Raw genomic sequence first — 14455 nt, 5'->3', positions numbered from 1 at the left:
GAGTCAGTAAAATGATCCGAACTTCCCATCACTACTGTGTGCGAATTCAAAAAATGCGGCCAGAAGAAGCCTTACGTTAGCAATTGGCTCTTGAGTGTCTCGTGACTGTGACCGATTGCGGCATGCTACGGGAGTATCTTTTTGAATGAGATGTGAGCGCATTAACGGAGCAGGATCATTTTCAGCGATTAAAACCTTATGTTTTACTCTCTTCTTGGCATAAAGAGCACGACATGTTTGTAATGCTTTTATACTGCTTGTTTATGGTTGTTTTTTGCAATAAATACCTGTGACTGTACTTTTATTTGCCTGTTGTGTGTTTTATATTGTTCTGAAGTGGGTAGGTTTAGGGTAGGGGTTATGTGCTCCAATGAAAGTATAAATTTATATAAAATTATTTATATTTAATACAAATGCATGAAAACCATTAAATTAAGACAAACAACTGAAAACAATGGAGGACCCTGTGCGTCGAAAAATGACGCTAAGGGGGTACCTTGAGCGTCAAAAAGCGATGCCAAGGGGTCCTGACCAAGCGTCAATATATGACGAGTTGGGAGTGAGACCGTGTTGACACCATAGACTAGAGCGGCCGCGATCAGCTCCGGTTCCCGGATCTGCGCCGCAGACTTGTCCAGAGCGGAGCGCGAGTGAACGCGATCATTCCTTACTCTGTACTACTAATTTTAACGCGAATAAACATGACTGAACATCTCATGCCTCATGTAATTGCTCATTTAGTGTTTCAACCAAGGAAAGACGTCAACAAAACAGCGTGGAGATAAAATGTCACGTAGTGTTTCATGTACTTCAGCAAGTCATCAGTGTCCACAGCTCGTTGGTTCACTAGAGAAATTAAGTCTAGAGAGGAGCATTTCGCGAAATATTACACCATATACTCATTTTATTTTACTAAACCTGTTAGTCTTAATTATTTAATGTATGTTTAAATTAATCTGTTATGAAACATGCTATGACAGCCAGTGTGTAATTGAATATATAGCCTAGAAACAGCCTAGAAATTTTATTATTTATCAGTTAATTAAAAAATTTAATTATGTGCAATTTACATGTTTGCATACATTTTGTTTTTTGAAGTTGAGTTTAGAAATAAATAGTAATTCAATTTAAGTTTGGGTTAAGTTGTTAGGCCTAATTGTAACCTTAAAGTGCTCCCTATAGTTTTAAGCATAAGCGGAGGTAGATTTTTATCACTAAGAAAATTAACTATAATTTAATGTATTTAAAGAAATGATTTAGTTATAATATATAGTTTTTTAGAAAAAAAAAAAAAAAAGTTTAGTTTTCCCCCCTGCTGTACCGAAATCATACCCGAATTGTGACGTTAAAACCAAGGTATGTACCGAACCGTCATATTTGTGTACCATTACACCCTAAATAAATAGAGAGAGAGAAAGATAGAGAGAGAGAGAGAGAGAGAGAGAGAGAGAGGGATGAATGGATATTTGTAGATTTGAATTATGAATTAATGGCATTGCGTGATATTGTGATACTTCTCTGTACTGCAATAATCCATCTGGTATAGTATTGTAAGATATATTTATGGTATCGTGATAACTCTAACTCTAACTCTGATTGTTTTCTGTTTTTGTAATTACATCCATGTTCCAGAGTACTCTATAATTACATATAGATCACAACCACTCAAAAACTGACCCCCCTAGAAGCTTAGGTCACAGTACCTTGTATCAGGTGGAGTCTGAACATCCACTGGTTGAGGCAGTTCCAGAGTGTAGTCCAGTGTGATCATGTGAGGCTTGCTATTAACCCACAGCACTGAGGTGGAGATGTCCTGTTTTAGGTCACTCTGAAAAACAAGCCCTGAATCTGAATTATTGGACTTTTACATAAGCACAAACAAACAGCCTTTTAGTAAACAGCCTTAAAAACAAACACAATTTTTTCATCACACAGAACAGGCAGCTAGCAAATATTCACAGAATTGTTTGTTGCGTGTTGATTTCAGTCTTCAACACTGTTTCTCAGAATCCACATTTTACTGCACTACTTTTAGGTAGGTAAAGCTGACAAAATATTTATCAGAATTTGTCTCTTTGTTCACATTTTTGCAGCTAACCCTGATGTAAAATCCTCAATACAAAGAATCAAGTGGATGCATGATTTCAGACAAGAGCCAAGTATAATTATAGTCTATAGGCTTTTCTTAAAATACAATAGAGTGAATTGTGGTCCCACACAGTTGGATTCTTAAAGTCCCCTTGAAAACAAAACTGAAGTGCTTTTAATATGAGCCAGTGTGCTCCAAAACATTAACAAAATTCACATTTAGAAGATATAAATATTCAAAATGTTTGATGACTGATTTAGATTTTTTCACTAATATATTATGTTATATAAGGCATTTGCCACATATTGCACTATATAGAGGACAGGGAGCGATTCAGACAGTTTAAACATGCTTTCTTGTAGTGTGAATGAAGTCACGCAAACCTCCACAGCACGCAGTGTGCTCCAGTTCAGAGACACAATATCGCAGAGTGGATCACATGCACGAGTCATTACAGATCACAAAATGTATCCAACTCATTTGAATTCTACACAGAATTGTGTAGACTGTATTTTAAAGTGCAATGAAAGCGCAATCAAACATTGCAAATGCTTAGACATCCTCTACATTATAAACAGCAATGATCAGGAAAAGAGATAACACCGGTGCCATGCACCAGCATTTTCAAACTGTATTACTTAAAATTATGGGCGGGTGCATGTACAGTCATGGCCAAAAATATCGGCACCCTTGGTAAATATAATCAAAGAAGGCTGTGAAAATTAATCTGCATTGTTAATCCTTTTGATCTTTTATTTAAAAGAAATTCACAAAAATCTAACCTTTCATTGGATAATGAGAAATATCATTATGAAATAACTGTTTTTCTCTAATACACATTGGCCACAATTAACGGCACCCTTTTATTCAACACTTTTTGAAACATCCATTTGCCAGTTTAACAGCTCTAAATTTTCTCCTATAATGCCTGATGAGGTTAGAGAACACCTGACAAGAGATCAGAGACCATTCCTTCATCCAGAATCACTCCAGACCCTTTAGATTCCCAGCTCCATGTTGGTGGTGCTTCTCTTCAGTTCACCCCACTCATTTTCTACAGGGTTCAGGTCAGAGGACTGGAATAGCAGAAGCTTGGTTTTGTGCTCAGTGACCCATTTTTGTGTTGTTTATGAGGTTTGTGTTTGGATTATTGTACGGTTGGAAGATCCAAAGATGGCCCATTATAAGATTTCTAACAGAGTCAGTCACTTATTGATTTTTTTATCCGTTGGCATTTGATAGAATCCATGATGTCTAAAGAAGATGTCCAGGACCTCCAGCAGAAATATAGGCCCACATCATTAAAAATACAGTAGTATATTTCATTGTACACATGGGGTACTTTTTATCCCTGTTCACCAAACCCATCTTGAGTGTTTGCTGATAAAAAGCTGATTCTTTTTTAGTTTCATCTGACCATAGAAGCTAGTCCCATTTGAAGTTCCAGTCGTGTCGGATAACTGAATATGCTGGAGTTTGTTTTTGGATGAGCTAGGAGAATTTTTCTTGAAACCCTTCCAAACAACATGTGGTGATGTAGGTGCTGTTTGACAATTTTTTTTTTTTTTAAAGGTTTTCTGACCCCGAGACTCAACTATTTTCTGCAATTCTCCAGCTGTGGTCCTTGGAGAGTCTTTAGCCACTCAAACTCTCCTTCTAACCGTGCATTAGGACAATATAGATACACGTCCTCTTCCAGGCAGTTGCGTAACATTTTGTGTTGATTGGAAATTCTTAATTATTGTCCTGATGGTGGAAATGGGAATTTTCACCGCTCTAGCTCTTTTCTTAAAGCCACTTCACTAATTTGTGAAGCTCAATTATCTTTTGCTGCACATCAGAAATATATTCTTTAGTTTTTCTCATTGTGATGGATGATTAATGCCAAGTTCACACTGCACGATTTTCAAGCTCATCAGATCGCCGTTGTTTTCACACTGCATAACCATCTAGGGTAGCATTCAGTCGCTGCAGTGTTCACATTGCACGATGGATCGGCGACAGGGGCTTTCACATTGCATGATTTCACAATAGGAAGAATCGTCGACAACTGTTTGATCCGCAAACTACGTTTCACAACAAAACACATGCAAAAAGTGATAAGGAAATATAAGGAGAACCTGCGTGCGTCAGATGAGCAAGACTGGAAGTATTAAAAAAATATATATAGCCCGCAAATTTTCTGTGCGCAAATTTCCAGCTACAAAAATAAAAACAGATTATACCGGAGGGAGATGCAGGGAACAGGGATTGTGTGTTCTGCAAAGAGAGATAAATAATCATTTTGCAGTAACTGTTGATGTTGCGGCTTGTTTCTGTATGATATAATTGTATATATATTTTCAGTCAGAAATCATTTCACAATCACGCTGTGTGCATCGCCGACAGCTCCAGATATTTAGCATGCCAAATATTTCGCGTGCGTTGGTGACGCATCGGCAATTCTCTCAGATCGCGTCTTCGATAATTCACACTGCACGACTGTCACTCGCGTGAACAAGCACCGATTTGCCTCCGATTTTGGGCATTTGTCTGTGATTTATCAAAACCTGCCGGCGAGTGAAAAATATGGCTAAAATCGTGCAGTGTGAACTCGGCATAAGGGAATTTGGGCTTTGTTCTCCCTCCTATTTATATTTTTGTGAAACAGGAAGATAATTTCATGTTCATAATCACCCTGAAGTGCTCAAAATTGTGAATATGAATGGGAATATACTTCAGAGATTACTCATAAGAATTTCTAGTTCTGTGTCCAACGTGTGTTTGAGAAAAACATTTCCCCCCTCATTTTACATTTTTATTATCCAATGAAAGGTTAGACTTTTGTGAATTTTTTAAATAAAAGACCAAAAGGATTAACAATGCAGATAAATTTTCACAGCTGCCTTTGATCATATTTAGCAAGGGTGCTGATATTTTTGGCCATGACTCTATTGGCTTTTTCTGATCGTTGATTCTAATATTGTGAATTAATTTATTCAATTTGCGTGATAAATTTACATATGAACGTGAAAAAAGCCAACGGACTACGTTTCTGCTAGAGAGAGGAGGCAGCCTTTAGTAGCTCCCACATGAGCGTCTAGGCTACTAAAGCAATCCAGTCGAATGAGTTTTTGACTTATTTCTGGAAATGGTCGAAAGTGGACAAGCTCAAAAACTTTCAGACTCCCTTTACACCTGTCTTTAGCATTGCCCACTTGTGATGAGATCGACAAAAATGCACGTACCAGGTGTAAACAGGGCCTAAAGGGGTAATCTATTACACTTAAAGGGGGGGGGTCTAATGCTATCCAGATCAAGAGCACGCCCATCACTGCACAAGACTTGCTCAAGAAGAATGTCTCAAAAGAAGTGTGGTTTTGGTTGTGAGGGAAAGATAACCTTGTTCAGCTTCCCAAAGAACCCAGTGTTACTTGAAACAGTATAGTTTGATGTTAGATGTGGTTTGTTTTTCCAGGGCAGCAACAGAGTTTTGCAAGTGTGTTTGTTTGTTCCTGTCATTTCGGGTGACAAATGTTTTATAAATAAGGCACATTTCGATGCTGGATTTGCACATCGTTTGATACCGAAAGATGGAGCGGTCCCCACGACACGCTTCCAGGAGCTCAGCTGTTTACGGAGAAAATCTTAAAGCTGTATCTTTTTTTTATAAATATGATAAAACTAAACCCTCTTTGGAGATATGAAGGATGCAATACCACTCTATAGGTACTAAGATTAACATGAGATTGGGTAAAACTGTTTGTGTTAGGTCCCCTATGAGGCTGTGACAAACAAAACACTATTGGCTATTTTTAAAAAAGGGGAGGACCCACACCATGTGTCTAGCCATAACTTCCTGTTTTATTGAAAATAAGGTCAGCACACCTCAGTGGGCCTTTAGATACCTTATAGTAAATATTCTTTCCTTGGGGTGCTTGGCCAGTCTCAAGGATGTAATCATAGTTACGGTGGTCAATGATTAGGATCCCTCCAGGTTTCACCATGCTGGCTATGTTTTGTAAGGCAAGCTTGTGATCACTCTGGTCCCCTGTGAGATATGAGAAAGTGGTTAAATAGACAAATCCGTAAAAAATAAATATTACAACTTTTTTGCTTTGGTATTCTTACCTTTGAAATCTGGTAAATGAGCAAATGAATTGCCTAGACAGATTACTGCATCAAACCCATCTCCAGGTTTTTTAACATCTTCTGGTAACGTTAGCCAGTTGGCCTCCTCAATTACTGAAATAAAAAGTCCAGACCATGAAGAAACAGTTAACTGATTCTCGCATAACAGTAAAGTCACCCACTCAAAACAGGGATCTCCACTTACCCCAGTTATCAAAGGCAGGCTCTTTTCTCCTCTCCCATCTCTCTTTAAGAGCATATTTGAGCATTTTGTCACTGGCATCCACACTAACCACCTTAAATCCCTCTTCTACCAACATGATGGAATCCACCCTTTAAAAAAAAAAAAAATAAATAATTACAACATTATTGTTGGGGTACTCTGTCTCGAGTTCGGTCTCGAGTACAATTTTTAAAGGACTTGACTTGGACTCGGAAAATACTGTATGTCTGAGTCCAACCGAGTCCAGGGACAGTTGACGGACACGTCACTGACTCGATGCATCAGCCTGCTGAAAAACAAAGCTAAAACCAGCTCAAGCTGGTTGGCTGGTTTTAGCTGGTCAACCAGTCTGGTCTTAGCTGGTCATCAGTCTGGTTTTAGAGGGGTTTTGGCAACTTCTTTAGGCTGGTCTTAGGTGGTCAGGCGGGGAGATCAGCTAGAACAACTAGCTAAAACCAGCTGTGACCAGCCAAGGCTGGTTTTAGCGTTTTTTTTTTCAGCAGGGCCACGAAAGTGATATTCAGTATTCGCATGCGTTTTTGTCTTGTCCAGTATTTGAAAGCCGACGGTTTTCAAATACTGGAATAACATCTTGACAGTAAACTGTTTTTGCAGTATTGTCTAATAGTAAAGGAAAACTGTAAACAAAAAAACTTATGTAAACACACACACACAGACACTTTCTCCAGAATTATTTAATTATGACAGACACAGCAATGCATCATGTTCTAGATCAGTGGTTCTCAAACCTGTCCTGGGGACCCCCAACCACAGCATATTTAGTATGTCTCCCTCCCTCAAAGTTTTTGCAGTGGATTGCTCAACATTGCGTTTTTATTCCACTTTAACTTCTCTTTCGTTGTTATTCTGTCTATTTTTGTGTATCTATGCTGTTTTCCAGTTGGAATTTTCACTCCAAAATGGCAGCCGCGCTACCGACGCGCCACCTAGTGGATGTTACCAAAAAAAGCATCAGAGTTTCACCCCATGGGCTTCTATAATCTTTGATTGTGCTTTCATACTGGCAGTATTTGTCACACGCAGGTGAACCGTGGCTTGTGAACTGCAAATACAGAGTATCGTCAATTCTGTCGTATTTTCCAGCATTCTCCTCTGAACACTGTGTGCCATATGCTTTGATGTATGATATGGCCAGCATACTCTGCCACGACTGTGTCCCCCTCTGTCCCACACATATGTAAATAGCATGCTGTATATAGGTAGTTTACATGATAAAAAGTAAACAAACACCTCAATTACATGATTTTGTGTTAACATTTGTTATTTTTCATGTCAATCGGGTCAATTTTGATCAAGAACAATACACTATGGCTTTAATTCAGCGTAAGTGGCGCAGCAAAAATAGACTCGCGCCGCCTCCATGCGGTGTGAATGCTCTAATCCAGTGGTCTCAAAGTTTAGCTCCAAGCAGCTCACACCTGCTTGGAAGTTTCTAGTAATCCTGAAGACCTTGATTAGCTGGATCAGGTGTGTTTGATTAGGGTTGGAGCTAAACTGTGCAGAGCTGTGGCCCTCCAGGAATTGAGTTTGAGACTATTGCGGACGCTGAAAAAAATATGCGCTGCTTACGTTCTGTTTACACGTGCGGTGTGAAACCGGTGTAAACCTGCAGCCACTGACTGAGTCATAAATGTTAATCAAACAAAAGAAAAGGAGAAAATCACTCACTGCTCGTTCAGACCTTGATTAGCTTGTTCAGGTGTGTTTGATTAGGGTTGAAGCAAAACACTGCAGACTCAAACTAATTTTGATCATTCAAAATTCTTATTACATTTAGTCATTTTGCAGACGCTTTTATCCAAAACGACTTACAATTGGGGAATACTTAAAGCGATTCATCTTGAAGAGGCAATCAGAAAGAGGAAGTGCTCGTAACACCAAGTCTCAGGCATTGTTCAAATAAGTACAAGCTAGCAAGGGAAGGAATAAATAAAGAGAAAGAAAGTTTTTTGGGTTTTTTTAAGTTTAGGATGAAGTTGAGTTTTCAGTTTTTGTTTGAAGATTGACAGGGATCCAGCATTCCGGATAGGGATGGGAAGATCATTCCACCAGACAGGAATGGTGAACAAGAATGTTCTGGAGAGTGATTTTGAGCCTCTCTGTGATGGTACCATGAGGCGTCGCTCACTAGCAGATCTCAGACTTCTGGAGGGGATGTAGATTTGTAATAGTGAGTGGAAGTAGGCGGGTGCTGAGCCTGTGGTTGTTCTATATGCAAGCATCAATGTCTTGAACTTGATGCAAGCTGCAACCGGTAACCAGTGCATGGAGATAAAGAGAGGTGTAACGTGGGCTCTATTGGGCTCGTTGAAGACCAGTCATGCCGCTGCATTCTGAATCATTTGTAGAGGTTTGATTGTGTTCGATGGAAGTCCAGCCAGAAGAGCATTGTAGTAGTCCGGCCTAGAAATGACAAGGGCCTGGACAATAAGTTGTGCAGCATGCTCCGTCAGAAAGGGCCTGATCTTTCTGATGTTGTGTAGTGCAAACCTGCAAGATCGAGCAGTCTTTGAAATGTGCTCTTTGAAGGTCAGCTGGTCATCAAAAATTACACCAAGATTTCTGACCGAAGTTGATGGGGTAATTGTAGAAGTACCTAGCTGGATGGTGAAATCATGCTGTGGAGTCGGAGTGGCAGGGAAGACAAGAAGCTCAGTCTTTGCCAGGTTGAGCTGTAGGTGATGTTCTTTCATCCATGCAGAGATGTCCGCCAGGCAGCCTGAGATCCGTGCAGCTACCGTTGGATCATCTGGTTGAAAAGAGAGATAGAGCTGTGCGTCATCAGCGTAGCAATGGTAGAAGCAGCCATGTGCCTGTATGATGGTACCAAGTGATGTAGTGTATGTGGAGAAGAGGAGGGGTCCAAGAACCGATCCCTGAGGAACCCCAGTGACTAGTTGATGTGCTTTGGATACCTCCCCTCCCCAGGCCACCCTGAAAGACCTACCAGTGAGATAGGATTCAAACCAGCGAAGTGGAATCCCAGTGATGCCCAGTGATGAGAGGGTGGACAGGAGGATCTGATGATTGACAGTGTCAAAAGCTGCAGATAGATCCAGCAGAATGAGGACTGATGATTTGGAATCGGCTTTTGCAATTCGCAGGGCTTCAGTGACAGAGTAGTGCAGTCTCAGTTGAATGAAACCTCCTGAAACCTGACTGTTTAGCGTCCAGTTAGTTGTTCTGTGAAAGAAACAATGTTACCTGGTTGAAGACAACTCGTTCGAGTGTTTTCGCTATGAATGGAAGGAGAGAGACCGGTCTGTAGTTTTCTAGAAGAGAAGCGTTTAATGTAGGTTTTTGGAGCAGTGGGGTTACCCGAGCCTGCTTGAACGCAGTGGGGAAAATGCCTGTGAGGAGGGATGTGTTGATGATGTGAGAGTGCTGGTAAGAGTGTGGGAGAGATTACTTGGAGAAGGTGTGAGGGGATTGGATCTAGAGGACATGTTGTAGGATGGCTGGAGAGGAGAAGTTTGGATACTTGTATATTTCATTCAAAATCGTAAAAATGATAAAAAGCTTGTTTTTTTATTGAGATAAAAGGTGAATTTTCTGCTCTTAAGGTCCCATTCACCAAGATACCTACTCCTTTACCCCCACCCTTGAATTTATACATTTACTTTAACAATGAATAAAGTCAAGTCCCGCCCCTTTCATTTTTCACATTCTAAAACTGTTTCACACTGAAATACGTCACAATACATAAATCAATTCAGCCATAACTTCTGTTACATGACTTTAAGATTGCCAAGCAAAGCAGGACACTATTGCATTTTGTGAGTTTAGATTTTTGATTAATAATTAGAGGATTGCTTTTGCTACATTTAAATGGGCATTGTGGTTTTCTAGTTGTAAAGGTTAAAACAATGTTAAGATACTAATAAATTCACTACTTGGACTCGAATTCGGACTTGAGTCTGACTCAGCCCATTTTGGACTCGATTAGTTAAAGACTCTGACTCGACTTGGACTTTACTTAGGTGGACTAGAACCCAACACTAAATAATATAATATAATATAATATAATGTAATATAATATATGTACATAGAATAGACAACAGTTTCACTATATTTGCAGCAATTTCTGGTAAATGTTAACACATAATGTGTATTGATTACAACGCTGCCTACGCTTTACAGTCGGATACCTAAAGTGTAACTTTTTTTATCATTTGAATAAATGTTCTGTATTTTAGTTCAATATTTATTTAATATTTTGCGGACATTTTTGGTACGAAATAATATTTGTGCAATAATTATCCAGTAATTTAAAATAATATTTTTTCCTAATATGTTTATTATTTAAACTACAATTAGCATAGCATTTAATATTAAAATAGAAAAAAAAGGTTTTTAAATTCCAATGCAAAGAGGAAAATTAGAGGCATCTGGTGGCCAGAAAAATTAATATTCATATGCAATGTCATGGTTTAGCCACTAGATGCCTAGTTGCTCAAAAGAGTATTGCCTTTTTTTTAGGTTTTGCATTTGAATATATATCTAGAATTTATATCATCAAACTCAAACACTAGATTTGTATAAGTTTAGATTTGATTTATTTATTTAATTTTAGAAAGGTTAATTACTCACATCCTAATGTTATTTTATGATATTCACATAAGCATACACAACAAGTGAATATTAATGAATGCAAGCTTAAAATAGTGCTTTAGATAGATAGATGGACTCTACTATACCACTACTGGCTAGATTGAAATGTCAAAAATGCATTGAGAAACACTAAAATGAATGGGGTTCAATGCTGGAACTACTGATTGTTTGGAAATATTGGTTGCTCCATGACGCACGTTACTTCCACATTTCTCGATTCCTATGGAAGTCTATAAGATTGTCTCTGTTTTTCAACAGCTCAGTTATCAACAATCAAAAACAATTTTAATAGTATTATAAGAACTATAAAACAGGGTTTCTCAAACTTTTTGGGGCCAGGGACCCCTTACAAGGGAGAAATTGTCCCTCATAATTACACACTCTTAACACATATATACTCCTACATGCAATTGGAACTTCCATTTTAATTTTTCTGGATTTGGTTTTATTTATTTATTTATTTCTGGACTCTGTTTTAAAAGGAACCAAAAAGCATGTCTAATTAACTTAAGTCAAAAAACTTATAAATTGTTAAATTGTAATTATTATTAAATTATTAAATTGTAATAAATAAATTTAAACAAACTGAATTCATAAAACTTTAACAACTTAATTTATCTTTTTTACAATAAAAGCTCCCTATGATTTTTAGAAATTTTATTATTTCAATTCTGCTTTTTAATGATTTTTATGAATTTGTGATAATACAAATTCATATATATATATATATATATATATATATATATATATATATATATATATATATATATATATATATATATATATATATATATATATATATATATATATATATATATATATATAACATTTCCGTTTGATTACCATTTATCACTAGACCCGTTTCACTGACTGTGTTGATGCATTTAAATGATAATCAGCATCATAATTCCTGTTTTACAAGGTTTTTTAATATTTTCATTTAAAATGTAAATGAAAATATACTATACTTTAGTACCTTTGCATTAAATTATAAACAAACAGTAACAAATCAAATAGTAACCGCTACTGTAAGGGGGTTTGCAGCTGTGGGAGTGACTGTAAATTTGTTAAACCTCTCTCTATTTTTATCTCTTTCTGAAAGCTGTGAGTTTTTCCTTTTGCTATTTGAACAAATTGGAACACACACACAAATACATTGAATGTAGTGTCCCGTTTACCTCTATAGAAGTTTATCCAACTACTATGACTTCTGCTTCTGAGAAACATGGAAATGTAAAACAAGGTCCATTATAAATATAATTAATATAATAACAACAACAATAACAACTATTATTATTATTATCATTATTATTAGAGAAGTACATTCTGTACTATAGTAATATATCTCACATATTAAACCAAACTTTTATTTTGACAGCTTCTCGTGAAGACAAAGTTTCTTTGTGATATACGATTGTTTTATCAAATTAAATGGTGAAATGCTGGTGAAGTGACTCTCAGAGCTGCTCTGGAGATGAAGTTCATGCCCTTATATAGTGAGATAGCAAATGCTAAACACCATGAATGTCACATATACTTCAGTATGTGTAGTGCAGAATCTGTGCCATCCATTCACACAGAGAAATTCAGACTTAGGGCTGATTAAATCACAGGGAACAGAATGATGCTGTTATAATGACAAGATGTAATAAAGGCACAGTAAATATTTAATGGTGTGAATATTTCATCAATTTTGAGGAAACTATCCATGGCAGTTCTACTAAATTTTAAATATAGTTACATGAAAAAAAACATTTTTTACATTTTAACATTTAGAAAAACTTGTCAATGATACAAATGCACAAAATAGTGATTCAATTTGAAACATGCATTTAAGTCTTGTATTATTATTTTTTATAAAGAATGTTGCAGTATTTATAGTTTATCCAAACACATTTTTTTTCTAAACGTTCCCTTGTATCCCCCTCGCAACAACATTTGAACATTTCTTTGAACTGGTGTTAAGGCTGGAAAATAAGGTTGTCCAATGGTCAGCCAAGTTTCAATCCCTCCCCCTCCAGCAACTTGTCATTCCGCAACTGACTGAAAACTTGCATTCAGATGTGCCTCCATTTAGTTTGCAAAACAACTTTCTTTGATTCAATCAATTCCAAACAGATGAAGACCAGACCTATATTTTTTGTACTATAAGATGTTTCACTACATTACATTAGGGAAGAAAAGTTGGTTATAAATATAAATATATAAATATCTGCTACAGACGTCGCTGTGTGGAGAATACAAATGCCCAGTTCATCTAAATGGAAAACAGGTCTTGCAGGTTATGCTGAGTTAACAATTGTCCATAAAGCCACTCTCCAAACACAACTACTACACAGCACTGGCCAGCAGCAGCAGCAGATATTATTAGACAAGTTAGTGTCCATGTTTCATTAGCAGGGAGCAGATGTTGAAGTGGTCATATGTTGTACAAAAATCTGAACTGAACTTTTACGAAGCATAATTTCAAACAGGTTTTTGGCAGTCAAACACAAATGCATGTGTCTTGTGTTAGAATATTTAAACAAAGCCTTTGTGTAATTCAGCCAAAATGCCTTCAGCTTCAATGCCTAACCACATGACCCAGATTTCTGAGAGGTGGAGTTAGGTAAACCACATAGCAATCAGTCTGGACTAAACTCCATAAGGCTACATACATTTTGTCAGACATTTTTATTATTATTATTATTATTATTTTAGAAGTTATTATTAACATTATTATTTAAGTTAGGTCATACCCTGTGCCGCAGGCTACATCCAACACCTTCTGTACCCCATGTTTTCTGAGCAGGGACAGCAACCAGCTCTTGTACTCCTCTGTCCTGCTTCGAGTGTCTCCGATGTACAGCAGCCACACTTTCGCTGCTTTACCGTCGGCATATTGATCAGGAAGACCAACTACACCTACACCGAGAGAGCGTGTACGGTAAACACTGTCCACCATACTGAATTATCACACCACGTGAACGGTTCGTCTTCCGGATCTGAATTAATCTCCTGTCTTGTCTTGTTTGAGTTTCTTTTTCATGCTCATGTTGTTCACACTTATATCGCGTCTATGTTGAAACAGAAACTTTTGACCAATCGGACGCGCGAATACACTCACGCCTACATTTCCATTGGCCGAGACTTATAATGACGTGTCCAGGCTGGAAGATACACATCCGACCTATGTTTCGTCAGATTTTTAAAAAAGTTTAAAGAGTAAATGTCAGGAAAAGTGTGATTGATATAATACTATTGGACATCAGGATAATATTGTAGAATCATGGGCATTAGGACCTAAACGATATTATATGTTGCTTCTGAAGTTAAAAGTAAAGTAAAACCTGATGCTGAAGTACAGGGATGGCCATTACTCGCAAATTGTAGTCCGTTACTGATTCCAAATTACATGACAA

General features: G+C 37.4%; 1 protein-coding gene across 2 annotated transcripts in view; it reads right to left on the bottom strand.

Annotated features, from left to right (window-relative positions):
- The window catches only part of gnmt (glycine N-methyltransferase), a 29012-nt gene extending 14877 nt beyond the window's left edge, over positions 1–14135 (bottom strand). Inside the window, exons 1-5 of one of the 2 annotated variants that reach the window (XM_058749292.1) lie at positions 13793–14135; positions 6405–6532; positions 6200–6313; positions 5977–6119; positions 1704–1828 (exon numbers count right to left, since the gene is read on the bottom strand). In XM_058749292.1, the coding sequence (XP_058605275.1) occupies positions 1704–1828; positions 5977–6119; positions 6200–6313; positions 6405–6532; positions 13793–13998 (716 nt within the window). In that variant the 5' untranslated portion in view covers positions 13999–14135. The remainder of the gene's footprint in view (positions 1–1703; positions 1829–5976; positions 6120–6199; positions 6314–6404; positions 6533–13792) is intronic. The other variant, XM_058749291.1, reaches the window with a different exon arrangement.
- Between the last annotated feature and the right edge of the window lie 320 nt (positions 14136–14455).

Source organism: Onychostoma macrolepis, chromosome 17 (assembly GCF_012432095.1).
Source record: "Onychostoma macrolepis isolate SWU-2019 chromosome 17, ASM1243209v1, whole genome shotgun sequence".
NCBI lineage: Eukaryota > Metazoa > Chordata > Actinopteri > Cypriniformes > Cyprinidae > Onychostoma > Onychostoma macrolepis.
Note: the sequence above shows the minus strand (reverse complement) of the source record. Positions and strands in the feature narration are given on the sequence as shown.